The 19,328-nt window shown below is 22.3% G+C and overlaps 5 protein-coding genes across 5 annotated transcripts; 2 read left to right on the top strand and 3 right to left on the bottom strand.

Moving 5' to 3' along the window:
- Nucleotides 1–2,119: 2,119 nt before the first annotated feature.
- Nucleotides 2,120–4,704, bottom strand: PmUG01_13032700 (conserved Plasmodium protein, unknown function; the record flags this gene model as incomplete). The annotated part of the gene is made up of 6 exons (XM_029007311.1): nt 2,120–2,247; nt 2,366–3,299; nt 3,474–3,576; nt 3,917–4,055; nt 4,243–4,350; nt 4,536–4,704. The coding sequence occupies 6 exons, from the start codon at nt 4,702–4,704 to the stop codon at nt 2,120–2,122; spliced, it is 1,581 nt and encodes a 526-aa protein (XP_028863713.1).
- Nucleotides 4,705–6,710: 2,006 nt separating this feature from the next.
- On the top strand, nt 6,711–9,146 carry MSH2-1 (DNA mismatch repair protein MSH2, putative; the record flags this gene model as incomplete). Its single annotated transcript, XM_029007309.1, has 1 exon — nt 6,711–9,146. One exon carries the CDS (start codon nt 6,711–6,713, stop codon nt 9,144–9,146), a length of 2,436 nt encoding a protein of 811 aa, XP_028863712.1.
- A 2,250-nt stretch (nt 9,147–11,396) lies between these two features.
- MIT3 (CorA-like Mg2+ transporter protein, putative) lies at nt 11,397–12,830 on the top strand (the record flags this gene model as incomplete). Its single annotated transcript, XM_029007308.1, has 1 exon — nt 11,397–12,830. The coding sequence occupies one exon, from the start codon at nt 11,397–11,399 to the stop codon at nt 12,828–12,830; it is 1,434 nt and encodes a 477-aa protein (XP_028863711.1).
- An 828-nt stretch (nt 12,831–13,658) lies between these two features.
- On the bottom strand, nt 13,659–13,850 carry PmUG01_13032400 (conserved Plasmodium protein, unknown function; the record flags this gene model as incomplete). The annotated part of the gene is made up of 1 exon (XM_029007307.1): nt 13,659–13,850. The coding sequence occupies one exon, from the start codon at nt 13,848–13,850 to the stop codon at nt 13,659–13,661; it is 192 nt and encodes a 63-aa protein (XP_028863710.1).
- Nucleotides 13,851–14,943: 1,093 nt separating this feature from the next.
- RRP41 (exosome complex exonuclease RRP41, putative) lies at nt 14,944–15,684 on the bottom strand (the record flags this gene model as incomplete). Its single annotated transcript, XM_029007306.1, has 1 exon — nt 14,944–15,684. One exon carries the CDS (start codon nt 15,682–15,684, stop codon nt 14,944–14,946), a length of 741 nt encoding a protein of 246 aa, XP_028863709.1.
- Between the last annotated feature and the right edge of the window lie 3,644 nt (nt 15,685–19,328).

Here is a 19,328-nt window from a genome sequence, read left to right as displayed (position 1 = left end):
TTATAGGGAATATCATAATTCAACTATTATTGTGAGTTTATTTTTTTATTAACACATAGTTGACGTATAAGTTATTAAGTTGATATGGAAAATATTCATATAAATTTATTCTTTAAAAGTATTCTAATACATATAAAGTTGTATTGTGTTCAACATTTTTTAGGTTTTTTATTTTGTATTGTTTTTTATATAATAATATGATATTATATTCTTGATATAGGAAAACATTGTCATTTGTATAATCATAATCCTTAATTGTGTAAAATATATATAAATTAAAAAAGCTCTCCTTATAGAACGCCCATCTAAAGTAAATTAATTACTATTAGTATATTGAATACATGACATGAAATAAAACTACAACGTTATAATATTATGATATCATTACAGTTATTAATATATAAAGCAAAATTTACACATAAATATTATTCTTATAAAACTAAATATATTAATATTAAATAACAGATAATTTTTATAGTTCGTCACAAAGAACAGTATAACTTTTACTTATAAATGAAATTTTATTTTTTGTCTTCTATTTCACATAAGTTGAAAATTTTATAAAGAATGAACAAATTCAGATATTTTAAGGAAAATTAGAGGTAGCCTTTTTATGCAAATATTTTGCTTCACTTCTTTCACCCATAATTTTAATTTCTTAGATTTATATGTGAATTACAATGCTAATTCTTGTTATAAAATATCGTTTCATTGTTTTATGTGACATGAAATGTGTTTTTTAAAATGTACATCTTATGTTTTCTTTTTACATAAATAAAATTGTAGATTAACTAATAAAAAGTGTAGCAGCTACAAAAACAAAAAGATGAATAAAATACTAAAATATCATATCGAAATTTCAGTAATAAGAAAAAATAAAATAGTTAATTTTTCCCTTTGTGGTAATATATTTTATAAGAAAGAAAATACTAATTCACATAAAGTTACATATTCTTTTGAATTTTTCATAAAGAAGTTAAATTGTTCTAATTAAAATAGATTATGAAATATATTAGTATTCAATCTTTTCTCTATTTCACCATGATCAAATGTTGTAAGAATTAACAGTAAGAATAAGAGTTAAATATATATGATAAAATGATATAATATATAGTAATTCTTTAAGTGGTTAAAACTGCTGTAGCCTATTTCAAATAAATATACATGAGCAAAATTTTTCTTCATAAGAGATATAGTATTGTTGTCCGCAATATTTACTTTTTCTATGTTGCATTAGAACAACCCTTGAAAATACACAAGGATAAATTTTTTATAACCATTTAAAGCCTTTATATAATCTCATATATTTTGTTACTAACGATAGTTTATTAACGCAGATTTCTAAATAGTAAAATTTAATAAATAACAGTTGATTATGAACAGTCTTTTTTAACATTCATAAAATATATAAAATGAAAATATAGAATAATTTTTTTAATAGTTATTTTAAGGAAATATACAGAAAATGTAAAATAAAATAAGGTTTCTTTTAAAAAATATTTTTTTTAATTAAAAACATTGTTTATGATTAAGAAGTATATAACTGTCCAACACTTTAAGTAGAAAAAAGAAGTCCAATTACATACATAATATTAAAATTGCAAAATGTGTTAAATTCTTGATTGTTTTAACATAGACTAAATTTAAGAAAATGTAAATTTTACATTTAAGAAAAATTTAGTTTTTCTTTTCTTAAAATGTTTTCATTTAAAAAAGTTATGATGTATATATTCTTCTTTATTTATAAAATTTGGTGTGTATACGTTATAACATATAATAATTGTTTTTATAAAAACAAAGCATTTTTCTTTAATCCATTTTATTTTTTTTTTTAAAATATATAATATAAAAATCGTAGTTAGGTAAACAAAACATACAAAAGGTTAAACAAATATACTTTTTTTAGACAAATAAAACTAAAAAATAAAATTATATAAAAAAATTTTAAGAGACCTGTATATTTTTTGTATAAATTATGTAGTTTAAAAATATTTTTTCATAAAAATAGAGTAAATAAGTTTATTAATAATAGGAAAAATGCAAAATAAAAAAAAAAAAAATTTATACATATAATAACACGAAGATGTATTTCCAAATGATCTCTCTAAAGGAATGAATATTAATATTTTAACGAATTACTTCTGAATAAATATGATAAGCCTTTGTATAAATTGTATGAATATTGATATTTGTTATCTAAGATATCTTCCTTATAAAATTTAAAAATATCAACAATGGAATTCATTTCTACAAAAAAAAAGGAAAAAAAAATTAAATATATATGATGTGTATATATATATAGTCATATATAATTATGGTACATGTACTAATATATCTATACAAGTAAAATCATTTTTATTTTTACCATAAAGTAGGTGGTGTAATGGATCATATAATTCATTTATTTTAATAAAATTTAAAAAGTCAAATAAAACATATGATAAGGATACTATAATTGATGATAACTTCCTGATAACCGACACTATAACATTTTTACAGATAATACTTATTGCAATAGACCATAATGCAACTCCCTTTAAATAAATGCATGTTAATACAATGGTGTCCTTTAATTTACTTATTCTATGCTTTTCTAATACACTCTTTAGTTCTAATTTTTCTTCAACAGAGTAAATAGTTTGGTCATGATTTAAAATATTTATGTATTTTTTTAATTGATTAATTAAGTCTTCAATACATAATATACATGAATCAATATAAGCATTCCAAAACTTGTTGTCTTCAAATAAGATGGTATTTATTGGATTACATAAATGACTTAATATATTCAGCTCATCTTTATATTTTAAACTTGCGTTGATTAATATTAATTTTTTAAATAACAATAGTTTTAATTTCGTTTTCTTATCCATATTTGTTATCTCAATATTATTTCCTTTTATTCTGTAACTTATATCTTTTAGATAGTTATATATACAAGTAACAACAAAGAATTCATCATGATACGAACATTGATTATGCATTGGAAATTTATTTAATGATGTAAGAACTTTACAGTCATATTTATTAAATATGAAATTGAAAATAATAAAATGATACTCTAATATTGTTGTTATCCATATGGAAGAAAATATGGATACACAATATGAAAAATTGTTAAGAACATAAATATTTGATAAGTTATATATTTTTGGCAAACTCAATATTACATCAAATGGGTGTGTCAGAATATTTATAAGAATGTTAAAGCTGATACTGTTAATTATTGTTAATAAAATGTCAACAACAAAACTCAATACATATGAGAATGCGAGTGGCATTATATTTAAAATTATTCCCTAAGAAAAATAAAATAATATATAATTGTGTAAACAACACACATGGTATATATATTATATATATATGTATTATTGAACCGATAATATAGGCGGTTTGAAATTTATATATAAAATATTATGGGGAATAAAAAAATAAAATGTGGAAAATAAATAAAAAATAATTTATATTTAAACCTTTTGAATTAGCTCAATTATATTTTTCGTTTCTGCATTGATGCAGTGCTGGAAATCATGAATATTCAACTTTCTTGTATTAAATCTTTTTTGTAATATATACCTACGAAACGTGAACAATAAGTAAAATTTATATACATAAATATACATACATACATTAATGCATGTATGTAAACACGACTGAATTATTCTGATATTTAACGTGTTTTATAGATGTACAAAAAAAAAAAAATAAGCACATTCATAAATATAAAACAATTTTTCTTAATTCCAATGATAATTATTTTATATAAAAATTTTTGTTTTTTTATAATACATATATGTATAATTTTTCAAACATATGAATTATAAACATTTATATCTATTGCTTTCTACATATGTTCATTCATAAAAGATTTTATTAAAATATTCACAAAAAATAATTAGCGTATTTTTTTTCTTACGATATGGATGCTACATATAAAATGTCGTATATATTGTTCCCATAATCCTTTGAAAAAACTGTTTTAGTATAAAATATGCTATAAAAGGTTAGTATTACACATAATACATTTAGCAGATTCCATTCTTTGTACTTATAATCTATGTAAAAGGAAAAAACGTACATATTTACATATATATATATATATATATATTTGTGAATATATACATGTTTACACATAAACAGAAACATATATATATATATATATATATAAACATTCACGTATATGGTTGATATAATATTAAACAATAATTTTTAATAATGAAGATGTTTCAATGAAATATATACTATTCAAGCTGTGCTCCTTAAAAAATATTAATAATGATATGGTTAAACATGATGGTACCGAGCTAACAAATGTTCCTCTTAGTAAGTGTGCTACGATATTTAACTGGTCTTTAAAAAAGGAAAAAAAAAATATATATAGAAAGATAAAATGAAATAAAATATGTTAATATATATATATTTAATTTAAATTACAATATTTAAAAGAAATACATAAAAATGGATACTCGAAAGTATATAATTTATATATATACATAAAATGTGTATGTATTTTTTCTTTTTTTTGGTGTCCATACGATTACTGTCTCTGTTTATAACATAATTGTAACATAGTGAAATAATTAAATTTAAAATACTTATTAATATTAAATGCTTTGTTAGAACTTTTGTTATTGATTTAACAATAAATTTTATTTTTAAATTTATTCTAGCATTGTAATCACCACTTAATCCCATGAAAATCATTATGTAGAAAAAAAAAAATGAAAAATTTTCTTTCAAAAATAGTGATAACTTACAAAAAAAAATGATATAAAAAGAAAAAAAAAAGGCTTATAAAGCTTTTCTTTTTACATATTTATATCATCTATCATATGTTTATTTAAAAACTTTATTCATTTTAAAACAATTCTTCATAATTAACTTCTGATTTTTTGTTTGTTTTTATTTTTTTAAACTGTTTATCTTAAAACTTTTTCCTCTTTATATTATATTTGAGATTCATAAACATTTATTTTGCAAAAATATTGAATAAAAATGTGTTTTTGTTTTTCCTTTTTTATACTAGAGAAAGTTAAAATTTTAAAATATGTATTTTTTGAAAATACATGTATAATTTTATTTTTTTAAATATATAAAATAAAGAACATAACTACAAAAAAAAAAAAATAAAATAAAATTGAAGGGTAAAAATTATACAAAAAAAGTAAATACATGAAGAAAGAAAAATATATGTATAATAATATAGTACAAAAACTTTCTTGTTTTTTTACAATGATAAAATAATGACTCTTTTATGTAAAATTTGTTTATTAAATATGTTGTAAATAAATTTCTTCAACAAGAAAATTTGTAATTTTCATTTTTAATTTGAAAATGGCTTATAAGAATAGGCTTACATTAATTTTTTATAAGCATAAATTTTTTTTAATTGTGAGAAAACTGTAGCTTTAATATACACTAAAAATTGTATATTAATTTTAAACGCAAAGAAAAATAAACGTTGAACATGTCTATAGAGTTTTTTCTTTTGAATGAAAATGATAATTTGAATATTCAACTTTATTAATTAGTTCTTAAGAAAAAAGAGAACCAATTTATTTTTTTGTAAAAAAATATAATTATAACAAATTTTTACTTTTTTTTTTTTGTTACAATACATATATATATATATGCAAGAAAATTGATCATGTAATTACACATTAGAGAGCTTCGAAAAATTTATATATTTAGCCCTTCTTGTAATAAAAATTGTCTTTCACCAGATGCATTTTTCTTTTTTCGTTTTTTATTTTCGTAAATTATTACTACAATTTAACTATTGTAATACAGTAAAAAATTATAATTATAAAATTAGAAAGAATAAGCGTTATATAAGTATATTAAGTATTCTCTGAATGTTTGAAAAAAGCTAAGCTAAAAAAATATTTTCAATTATGTAAGTTATATGTACTATATTTTTAAGGGCATTACATAAAAGTTTAATTAACTAAAATTATATTTATAAAGTAAAAATTTTTGAAATTACATGGCAAGTAGTTTTGTGTAAAAGGCACATAAAAAATAAAAAACTAATAACCGAAAATATGAGAGAATTATTACTTGAGCAAATTGCGAACAAGAAAAATAGAATATAAAAAATTAAAAAATTGAACAAACAAATTATAAACGAAACAAATTTGTTCATAAGCGGATACATATATAATATCACATATATAATATATGCATATATAATATTACATGTATATTATTACATGCATGGTATTACATATATATAATACATTTACACACATACATATGTACCTGTGCATATGTAATTCGTTTCGTATATTTCCTTACACACTATTCAGTGTAACTTGGCGATATCGTATGAGTAAAAAATTTACTTCAGGAAATAAAAAACTGCTTTTTTTTTTTTTTTCTTTCTCCCCTTTTAAATGTATATAACATTGATAAAAATTGTTCTTTGCATTTATGATAAAGTAAATACCCTTATTATAAGTTAAATTTTTAAGTTGTTTAATTTGTAATTACTGCGTTAGGAACTGCATTTGAAACGATAAAGGGGCAATATGCATAATCGATGACATTCACCCATACACAAACATACATGTATACACACACCCGTACATGAATGCATATGTGTACACAGATACATACATACACACATACATTTTTTGCAACTAAAACAAAGATTTTAATAGCTACTTTTGATACATAATTTGCATTTTTTGTGGATATAAAAGAAAAAAATGGAGAATAATGAAATGTCTGAATTAAATGAAGAGCAAATATTATGCTTATATATAGATACTAAGAGGTATCAGAAAACACTGGGTGTGTGTTTTTATAATTATCTAAAATATGAATTTTTAATGACTGAATTTATTGATAATGGTTATTTTACGGCCCTAGAATCATTATTTATACAAAAAAGACCATATAAATGTTTTTTTAATAGTACGAATGATTTAGTTGATGATGAAAGACTTTTAAATTTATTTAATATTTGTAACATACAAGCAATTGCACTGGACAAAAGAAAGTATGATGTGACAAATTTAAAAGAAGAATTAAAACTAATTATACCTCAAAATGATGATGTTCGAAATTATGATAAGCATTTGGAATTAGAAAATGCAAGTAAATGCTTAATGGTTTTAATCAATTATTTGAAAGTTAAGGAGAATCAAGACATACATTATCAGTGTACAATTAACATACATAACATGGATTTATATATGCGATTAGATAAAGCTGCTATTTGTGCATTAAATATACTTCCAAATAAAAAAAATTTGAATAGTTATAATAATAATACGAGTTTATTGAAATTTTTGGATAAATGTAATACATCTATTGGATCGAAAAAGTTAGCATCTTGGTTAACTCAACCACTGACAAGTACTGTTGAAATTAACAAAAGGTTGAATATTGTTGAAACGTTTATAAAAGAAGATGAATTGCGTAATAGTATTTTTTGTAATTATTTAAAAAGGATACCAGAATTAGATAAATTAAATCATTATTTAAAGGAAATTAATCAAAATAATGAAATTCGAGTGAATTCTAAATATAATGAAGAAATGATACTAAAAGATGTTGTAAAACTATATTACGCTATTTTAGATTTTAAACAAATATATTTTTGTTTAGCATCTATTGAAGAAAGACATAAAGAAACATTTAGAGAAATACTTGTAAATCCTCTACATGAAGTATTAAATAAGTTTTCCAAGTTATTAGATATGATTGAAATGACCATTGATTTAAAAGAAATTGAAGAAAACAAAGAATATTTAATTTCTAAAAATTTTGATGCAGAACTAGAAGAAATATCTAATGAAAAAAATGCATTAATAAAAAAAATTAAAAATCATAAAGAAGATGTTGAGAGAGATTTATTTTCTGATAAATGTGACAGACGTTACAAGAGGACAAACAGAGAAGATATAAGGTTGGTAGATTGTAATACTAATGTATTTTTATTTAGAGTACCTAAAAAAGATTGTGCATTAGTTCAACAACAGAAAAAAAAGTATATAGCTATACGTATGAATAAAAATGAATTTTTGTTTACTACGAATACTTTAAAAAAATTATGTAATCAGTATGAACATTGTTTAAATATTTATAATACTTTACAGTTAGAAATAGTAAAAAAAACCATCTGTGCTGTTTCAACTTATACACCAGTAATTGAAAAATTTATGGATATAGTATCAACGTTAGATGTGTTGATATCTTTTTCCGTTGTTTGTTACAATTCACCCTTTCCATATGTTAGACCAGCTGTAATAGAGAATGGTCAAAATGTAATTATGAAAAGGTCGAGACACCCTTTGCTAGAATTACAACATAATTTAACTAACTTTATACCAAATGATATTCATATGAATAGAGAAAAAAGTAGGCTCATAGTAGTTACAGGACCAAATATGGGAGGAAAAAGTACATACATCAGACAAACAGCTATTATATGTGTATTAGCTCAAATAGGTATGTTTGTGCCATGTGATTTTTGTGAAGTTCCTATTTTTAGTCAAGTTATGTGTAGAGTAGGTGCTTCTGATTTTCAGTTAAAAGGAATTTCAACATTTTTGTCAGAAATGATAGAAGCATCAGCAATTGTTAAGAATGCTGACAAAAATTCTTTTATTATTGTTGACGAATTAGGTAGAGGAACATCTACATATGAAGGGTTAGGTATAAGTTGGTCTATTGCAAAATATATTTTAGATAATATAAAATGCTTCTGTTTATTTGCTACTCATTTTCACGAAATTTCAAATATTGCTTACCAATGTGCAGGTGTTATAAATAGACATGTGGAAACTACAATTGACCAGAAACAGAAAAAAATTTGCTTTTTATATGAAATTAAAGATGGAGCATCCAATAAAAGTTACGGTGTAAATGTTGCTGAAATAGCTAAATTACCAAAAGATGTTATTCAAAAAGCATATGAAAAAGTAGAAGAATTGGAATCGGCAGAAAACAAATATTATTTAAAAGAAAAATTAAACATTGATGTTTTATCAACTTTTAGTGAAAATTATAAAAATAAAATTTCAAATTACATGAAAATTAAAGAGGATATTAATTACTTATTTTCGTCTAACAGTGAGAGTGAATTCATGGAACGCTTTATGTCCAAAAAAAATTATTTTAAGGAGTTGGTTATCTAACATATTTATTTTTTTAAAGAGCTGCAAGTAAATAATACTGCGAATTGTGCTTTTGGAAAAAGCACATATTGTACATATATATGTATATATGCACATTTATGTAAAACCTCTTTTAGAGCTATATACATTTAAGTGAACGTTCTATAACTATATGTGCAATTACATTTAGTATGTATGCATTTTATATGTATTTCATATATTTTAATACTTTTTTCTTCTTCCATTTCTGTTTCCATTTTTTTTATCACATTTAAAAAAAAAGCATGTATAAATTCATATAAATTTATTATTTTTGTTTATTTGTTATCTATTTCGTTTTAATGTATAATTATTATCCCTTTTTAACGGGGTATAATTATGAAAATAAAAATAAAAAAAACAAAAACATAAATATCAAAGTACACTAATATATTATTTAAAATTTTTTTTAATTACTTATTTCCTAAATATAATACAACTGTTATGAAACAAAACTGAGTTTATGTTGTGCAACTTTATGTGAAATACGAGGTACAAAACATTGTTAATGTAATATTTTTTATTGAAGGCTTTTTCATTAAATATTACGGGTTGCGTATGACATATAAGGTCAAAAGGCGCTTTATATACAAAAATATATATATTTATTTATATATATATGTGTATACCTACATACATACATATACGCACATACTGCAGAGGTTCAGTTATAATATAAGAGGGGAACAACATAATGCAAAAAAAAAAAAAATAAATAAAATAAATAAACTCGATAACATTTAAATAAATAGTAATTTGGTAAAATATAGACCATAATATTGAAGTAGATTCAATTTATCTTAGTGGGGAAATAGAAAAGGTGTATGCCAATTTTAATAGAAAAGTTGAAACATTCCTTAAAAAAAAAAAATGAAAAGAAATACTTCAGTAATATTGGATAATTATATACAAAATGCGAACAAACGCACACTTGATGTACTTGTATTTATTATTCGGAAATACAGAAAAAAAAAAAAAATAAAGGCAAAAAATCTTTTACAAAGTATTATTTTTTTGAAGTTGATGTATGTATATTTTGTATGATAGTTTAACGTGAATATGGTTATTTCTTTGCAATGAATAAACTTATCAAGTATTAAGATTTGATTAAATAAAAATAGTAAAAAAAAAAATGGTTATTGTAACTTTATTAAATATGCTATATGGTTATCATATGAATTACGCTATACATTTTTTACATTATTATAGAATTGTGTTTCTATTTAATGCATAGTACAATATTAATATAGTAGTTCTTTTTATAACATATATATATTTTGTTTGAATTACACATTTTATAAAAGTAGGGCATTTCTAAAGATCTTAATTATGTTCTGTTAAATTTTATGTTACAGTTTTTTTTTTTTTTTTTTTTTTTTTTACATTTTTTTTTTTTTTTTTTTTTATAAATTTTTCCCTTTTTGGCTTTTTTTTTTTTTTTTTTAACTTTTTAACATCTTTTTGTTAAGGATGTTCACATTAGCAATCTCCATACTCGAAAGGATATATGTGTACATATACATGTATGAATAATTAAATTTTTTTTCATTATATGCCGTATGTTAAATTTAAAAATTGCTCAACTTATGGTAATATATTAAAAAATTTTTCTTTTTACGCTTTACTTTTTTTTTTTTTTAACCTTTTTTAATATTTTGGTGAAAAAATTGTTCTTGAAATTATTTGAAGGAATACTTAATATCATTGGAGTATTGGACATAGTTCTTTAAAATTTATCACATTACTAATGTATGTATTTATTTATACATGTACTGCTTATTTTCAAATTTATTTTTCAATTTTCCCTAAAAATTAAAATAATAAAGAAAAAAGCAAAAAATGCAGCTTTAAGCATAATTATATAAGGCTTCTTAACAAATTTTGACTCCTTAAACTTAATAAATTTTCAAAGTGTACAAGATTTGGAAAAAATTTAACTACATGTTTGTATATTTTTGTATGTGTATCTGTATATATGTATATATTTAGGAAAATAATACACATCTAAAATAGTGTGCACAATATTAACAAGCATTATTGTTCGCTTTTTCTTTTAACCTTTTCGTTTCTCTTTTTTTAAAATTAAGAGCACATCTGCGCTTCATCACAGTGCATAATAAATATATATATATATATATATGTACACATATACGTTTTTGTAACTATATATGTGCATGTTCATCCTTTGCTATACGAAATAAATGTTCTTTATTTATATTACATCCGTAAATGATGCCTGAAGAGAAGAAACTGAATAAGCCTTTATTGAACATGAGCGACAATGATGGAGAAATCAAAGAACATGATGTGGAAGAGGGACATAATAGTAAGAAGGGTATTTTATCAAATTTTATGGTTAGTCATGACATGAAAAATTTGATGAGAAGGAATGAAAAAAAAATAAGAAGTGAAAATATATATACAGATTATCTAAAATCTCGATTAAAAAGAGAGGGGAACACGGAATTCGCCAAGTATAATAGCATATTAAGTGAAGAGCAAGAAAAAGAATTGAAAGAGTCTTTTCTTAATAAAAGATTATTTTCCTATACAAAAGAAAATAGAACTCATTTAGGTGAAGGGGAAGAAGAGCATACAAAAAATGAAGATTTCAGGGTTCGAATTAAATGCTTTAATAAATATTTAAAACATTATGTTCATAAAATATGTAATGGGGAGACAATTCAATATTCTTTGCAAACTCATGAATTATTAAAAATAGTTCATCAGATCAAAGGGGAAAATACACCTATAAATACCAGTGGATTAGCTCAATATAGAGATATAAGACAATTACTTTCTAGTAATAGTAACACAAGATTCGATATATCACCAAAAAGAAATTGTGTATTAATAAATTTGCCATATAGAAAATGTATCATATTTAAAGATTTTTTATTATTTATACCTACTTTTACAAATAGTTCAATACCTGAAATAGTAGAACAAGAAGAGAAAATGTGTAAATATTTTATTGAAAATGCAAAAGTTATATCTTTAATTAAAGATTCATTACCATTCGAAATATTAATTTTGGAAGCAATATTTGTTGATATATGTGAAGAGTTAAAAAATGAAATTGAGCCTGTAATATGTGAAGCAGAGAAATTATTCGAAGTGATAAGTAGTAACCTAAGTATATACAAATGTATAAACAAATTAACAGATATGAGAAGAAAATTAAAAATAATTGATGAAAAAGTGCAGAGTGTTTATAAAGCTATTCATGCAGTTTTAAATAATGATGAAGATGTAAGAAGATTAGAAGTTTCTTATTTTGGAGATAAACCAGAATTATGGGAAAAATGTGACCCGACTCCAAATAATGAGGATACAGAAATGTTATTAGAGTATTATTGTCATGAAATTGAAGAATTTCTAAAGATAATTCATAGAACGGATCAATCATTAGATGATGTTTTACAAATGGTAGAACTAAATTTAGATGATGCAAGAAATAATGTTTTAAAATTGGAATTAGGGTTGAAAATATATGGTATTATAATAACTGTTGTTGGTACTGTAGCAGCTATTTTTGGAATGAATTTAAAAAATGGCTTTGAGAGTGATCAATATGTTTTTTGGTCACTTGCATTTTCCTTAATGCTTATAACAGTATTTTGTTTATTTTATGTTATTGTGTCGTTTAAGAAAGTCAACATTTAGTATTTCTTCATTTATGTTCAGTAGTTTACGTTCTATGTGGTTATTCAACGGAGCAAATATGAAAACATACAAACAAGGATGCTTATACTTAATTGTATGCACATGTGTTATAAACCCATGCCAATTTATGTTAATACAAAAGAAGTTTAAAATGTAATGGGGAAAAAACAAAAAATATATACATATATATACATATGCACTCATGTATGTACACATATATATATGTATCTGTGGAGAAAAATTATTACTGATGTATGAAACATGCAAGTAAATAAATGTTTGGAGCATATTTTAATTTACACGGCTTCAAATCCGTAAGCTTTATCTCCACATATATTGATGTTTGCATTTTGCACAGATATAAAATATTTCCTGTGACAGCTGGGCATATACATATATATATATATATATATGTGTACGTATGAATAAGTGTTGCATATCTTAATTTATTGTAATATAATACTATTTATTTTCAAGTGGAAATATATATTTTCAGTAAAAAGTATATGTATATTCTTTTAAATGAGTATTTCTTAATCGTGCATTTTTAAATATGCGGATAACGTAATAAAATAAGCGCACATCGTGTACACATACGTATATAATACACATATACAATGTATATACGCATATAATATGCATTCACATATATATATATATATATATATATATACATATATCCACATGTGCTTATATGCGCGTTCCTATGTACGTTTCACTATTTTTCAATTTTACTTAATTCTGAATTTTTTAAAATTTTGAAAAGGTCTTAAAAAACCATTAAGCTTTATAATAATTAGTCGATAGTGTGTGAACAATATTTTCATTCTAATAACTTCTGCTGCACACATTCCTCATTTCGTGATTTTTCAACCAATAGAAAAAATAAAAGGAACCCAGAATACTTACACTAAAACCGCATAGCAAAATAAAATCAACAATATTCTCCTTTATTGCATTTACACCGACATTCATATCCCATGTATATGTTGGTGGCTTGGACGAGTACTGACCATTCATTGGAAAAAATTTTTTTTTCCTGTACGTTTAGAGTTGAGCTAGCTAAATATAAAAAAAAATAAATAAATAAATAAAAAAAGTAAAAAACGAAAAAATAGCTAGCTATGTTTTATTAAATTTCAATGCTGCACAAAACGAAGGATGATGTATTACGAAATTTTGAGTGTCACAGAAATATATTATATGCTTAAACATAAATGTAAATTCTTACTGGAAAAAAAAAAAATTTAATAAAATGTAAGAGATCTTTTTTTTTTTTTTTTTTTTTTTTAATCCAGGATTAAGATAAAAAGGAGTATATATATTTAAAATAAAATTAAAGGTGAAAAAAACAATAAAGTTAGTAAACAATAGGATATTTTTTTTCATATATTTGTAAGTATTAAGGATATGTATATTATACGAATGATAACGCAATTCAGAATTCCCCTTTTATTTTGCATATTGAAGAATTAGGAAACATGCCAATATTAATTCTTGTTTTGTGTTCAACATAAACGCATAAATAATTATAATGTTATTTTATACGTTATGCTGAAGGCTGTTTTTTTTTTTTTTTGAACAAAAAAAAGTGGAACATAAGCGCACACATATGTATATATATAAGTGCATACGTGTATATGCATTGTGTGTGTACATATATATGCTTACAACTGGAAATAAATGTGTATGTAATATGTTTTCCAGTAATTCCAGTTTTATGCTAAAGAAAAAGGTTTTTAAAATTATTTGGCGTTGTGTACTTCATTTTGGGAAAATAGGCTTACAAAAACATTGATATTTATTTTTTTGGGTATTTTTCCTTTTTTAAAATAAAAGGTTAAAATAAAGCATTTTTTGGTGATTAACATAGTTTTGGAAAAAAAAAATAAGAAAAAAAAATAATAATATATGGAAATATATATATAAATATATTTACATATATATATATGAATATATATACACATGTGTACACGACAAAAGAAGGATAAATTTTTATGAAAAAATTAAAAGAAGAACATTAAATAAGGGGGAAAGAAATACATAAGACCACTAAATGATAGAAAATAGTCAACAGTTCATAGTTATGTGACCATTATACAACAAGCTACAATTAAGTATTTAACAAATTATTTAAACATAACAATTTGATAGCATTTTCTTTCACTGTTAATTTCATAACGTTTCCCAAATTAATACAACAGTCAATACAAGTTCTGACCATGGACTCAAAAATGTCAATAGGAACTTCTGCGTCAAACTCTAATAGTATAATTTTATGTGTATTTAGTTCAATGACCAAAGTCAATTCAGGGGAGCCTGAATTATTTTCTAGTTGATTGGCATCTACTATTATATGATTTTGCAAATATAAAACTGAACATGCTGAAATAAAATATTTAATTGCTATTCCTGCATCAATTAATGCTAATATGCATGTATTTATAGAAGCTTGTTTTACACCTCCATCTCTTTCAATTATGTATAAAAATATATTTATTTCCGAATTTTTATATAAATCTAATAAGATAATATTTTCACATATATTTCTTATATATGCACTTATTTCATATGTTAAGTTGTCTTTTGTTTTTTTCTTTTTTTTTTCGTAAACATTAAATGGGGATAAAAAAACTTCACATTTTACTGAACACTTTTCATCCGATTTTTTTAATTCAGTTGGTCCTTGTACGTAGGACAATATTTTTGTGTTACCTATTTCATAAAAAGCAAAACCATCTGCATCTGTAAATATATTTTCATTCCCTAAATTTATTTTTACTAATCTGCACTCATTTGCTTTTCTTCCATCAAGCCTATACCCCTCCTCATTTATATATTCTAGAAGCGGCATAGTTTTCGTGAACGGAAAAAAGATTCTTTTTTTATTTATTAATCTCCGCTGCTCTCAACTGTAAATTATTGCTATCTAAAATAATACTAGTTTTACAAATATACATATATATAAATATATACAAATATATATTTATAAATATTCACGTAACAACCCTTTACAAGTATTTTTTAGCCTACGAAATTTTGTAATATTATTATCTCGGATAGTGTTGCATTTGTTATGTAAACGTTTACTTGAGTTTTATATAACAAAAAGAAAAGATACGAAAAAAATTAGAATTTTTTAATTACCCATTTAACTACAGAACTGTATATGGTAAAATACTTTAAAGGAAAAACTTTAGCACTAATTATACCAATTTACATGTTTTTTTTTACATATTTGTTAAATTTGCTGAACTTCATGAAATAAAAACAAATGAGATAAGAACTTGAAAAAAAAAAAAAATACTTTTAAACACATGAATGCATATTGAAGTACTAAAACAATAAAAAAAAAAAAAAAAAATGACAAGAAAGATGAATATAAATTAAATTATAAAAAAGCAACGGCCACAGTTTTTATTTTTTAAAACACAAAAAGAGAATCATTTTGCTTGAAAAGTTCGAAAATTTCACTTAAGATGAACTTGAAAACGGGTTTATTATTCGCTATTAACTTCTTTCCAGTTTCCTAGGATTTTCTCACTTATGTATTTTGAGAAACACTTAGTTCAAACATTGAATTAGCCTAAGAACTGTATGTTCTTATTTAAGCTTTTCATTTGTTTATGTATATATATATATATTAACATTAACATATACGTTAATACTTAGTCACTGCTTGAAAGTGTTTAAATTTTTTGAACTTATGAACACATATCACCCCTTAACGTGTTTTTAAGTAATAACTAGTGCAGTTAGGAACAAAATTGAGACGTGAATTTTTGTCATTTACATATATATACCTTTATATATGATACAAAATTGTAAAAAGGGCATACCTTAATTATTACGAAACACAGTTGCCTTAAGAAAAATTATTTAATACTTCTTTATTCCTTATATAAAAATGTTCCTCTTTTTTTTTGATTCTTCTTTGTTATTATCCTTTTTTTCAACAAGCATTTATACAGAATATATAAATATATATATATGTACAAACATACATATGTATAACATAAGTTAAGGAATGAAAACATTCAAAATAAAAAAATTAATGCATTTGAAACTTTTGAAATGACAGGAGAAAATGTACCGTACGATACATATAAATGTACATATATATATGTATGTTAAAATATATACATATATAAAGATATATGTAAATGTGTATATATGGCCAACAGCAATGGACATATTAGCATAAAGGAGACAAACATTACTATGCCCGCTGTATTAACAGAAATATGGATAACATGAGAAATTTTAGTTTTTTAAGTGTTCATAGAATCTTCGAAAGTATTCCATATATATGCATATATGTATTTATGCATAAATGTATATATATATATACACACGTATAATACACGATTTGTTTTTTTATTTTTAGAGGGGGGTTATTTTTAATATTACTTAAATTGATACATAGAGTATATGCAGAACACCGTTTTAAAAATAACCTTAGCAAAAAAAATATAAAAAAATAAAATAAATAAAAAGCCTCATAAAAATAAAATTTGTTACGGAGGTTTATTTTTTAAAAAGAAGAAATTTAGGAGCACATAGAGCTATATCACACAAGCACATAGTATTTATACATAAACAAAAAATATATTTTTTTCTCGTAAGATATATTTTAAAATAGTGTACATCATTAAAATATCATTTTTCTGATTTTTAATTAATTACGAAAATCCCCCAAAATAATAAACATAGCAAAAAAAAAAAAAAAAAAATTACGTATTACATTTTAACTTGTAATTTTGTGTATATATATATAATAATACCAATTCAGAATGAGATAAAGAAAAAAAAAAAAAAAAGCTAGGATAATAGTAGTAAAAAAAAAAAAAAAAAAAAACTCCTTACATACCTAAAGTGCAAATATATTTTTTAGAGAAAAAAATAGCATAGTTTCAATTAATAATGAATTAGCTTTTTAAGTTATATCTACATTTATTTTTATTATTTTTTATTCTTTTCTTTTTTTTTTTTTTTAATTCTGTTTTATGTAATTATTTAATACTTCCTTAAATTTTTTTTTTTTAGAAGAATTATTTAATTATCGTTCACAAAATAGTTTAAAAGTTTATTTTTACATAAAGAATTATTATTAAATATTATAAATACCTCCAAAAAGGGATTGAAAGATACTTTTTTTTTCCTTCAAACTTGGTATGATATTATAAATTTACGTAAATATCACATATCTATATAGGATATGTTATTTGTGTTATGTATTATATACTCATAAAATTTTATAAATAATTTATGTATATTCATACACATGTACATTACACATATATACACATATTATGCATAATTTGATGTATAAGGAGAGGATAATTTTCTTAACAGAAAAAAGAAAAATATAAAATACCGTTATATCACCTTACCCAAAGTTTAATGAACCAATATATATAATTTTAAATTAAGGTAAAAACGAAAAGAAGAAATATTTTTTCATTTCTTTTAAATATTTTGTCAATTCTGCTTATTTGATAGTTTATACGAGCTTGAATGGCGAATAAGCATAAATAAATATGTAATATTTTAAAACAAAATTTTAAATATACTTTAATTGTTTCTTCTATTTATTGCATATAGTTATTTATATGCTCATATATATATATATGTATACTTACGTATATACATTTAAACGTTCATATATACATTTACACATACATATGTACATTTATACATACATATGTACATTTATAAATATATACATTTATACGTAAATATACACTTTTATACATATATATATATATATATATATATATATATATATACGTTCCTGTTTACATACACTTGCACACATACATATATTTTTCATTTTAAAAATAAGTGAGTTTTAAAGAATTATGAAAATATGAAGTGCAAAGTGTAATGATATAATTTATAAAATTACATTATATATTTGCAGTTCTTTTTATTTTGAACTTCTTCACAAGTTAAAGAGAAAAAAAAGGGTACATATATATATATAATACATTTTTTTATGCACATATATGAAAAAATAACATGAATGATAAATAAAACTACATGTACGCTGCAATGCAAATGAAATGAGCCCTAACCGTAACAGAATGTATACGCTTATGCGTACATGTATAAATATAGATATATAAATACATGCATACATATATACATTAGTACATAATACATGGAGCAAAAAAAAAAAATATATTTTTTAATTGGTTAATGATTCTAAAAATTTTTGGCAATCGGTTTCTATATATATATATATAATATTAAGAGAGATTTAAATAAAATTTCAAAAAAAATTTCAAAAATTTGTAAGCAATTTTAATATTGAATTATCACTTTGTTATAACATATAAAAACATAAATTTTTTATGTACACTTATAAATCTTTTTACTATATGTATAGGCCAACGTAATTTTCACAATTTTTAATTATAACATCCTTTTATATTACAAATTACAATTGTAAATAGCAGTATTACACGTATATATACCGCACAAATATATACATAC

The sequence above is a fragment of the Plasmodium malariae genome (assembly GCF_900090045.1).
Source record: "Plasmodium malariae genome assembly, chromosome: 13".
Lineage (NCBI taxonomy): Eukaryota > Apicomplexa > Aconoidasida > Haemosporida > Plasmodiidae > Plasmodium > Plasmodium malariae.
The sequence above is the reverse complement of the archived record's forward strand: the minus strand, read 5'-3'. Positions and strand labels throughout refer to the sequence as shown.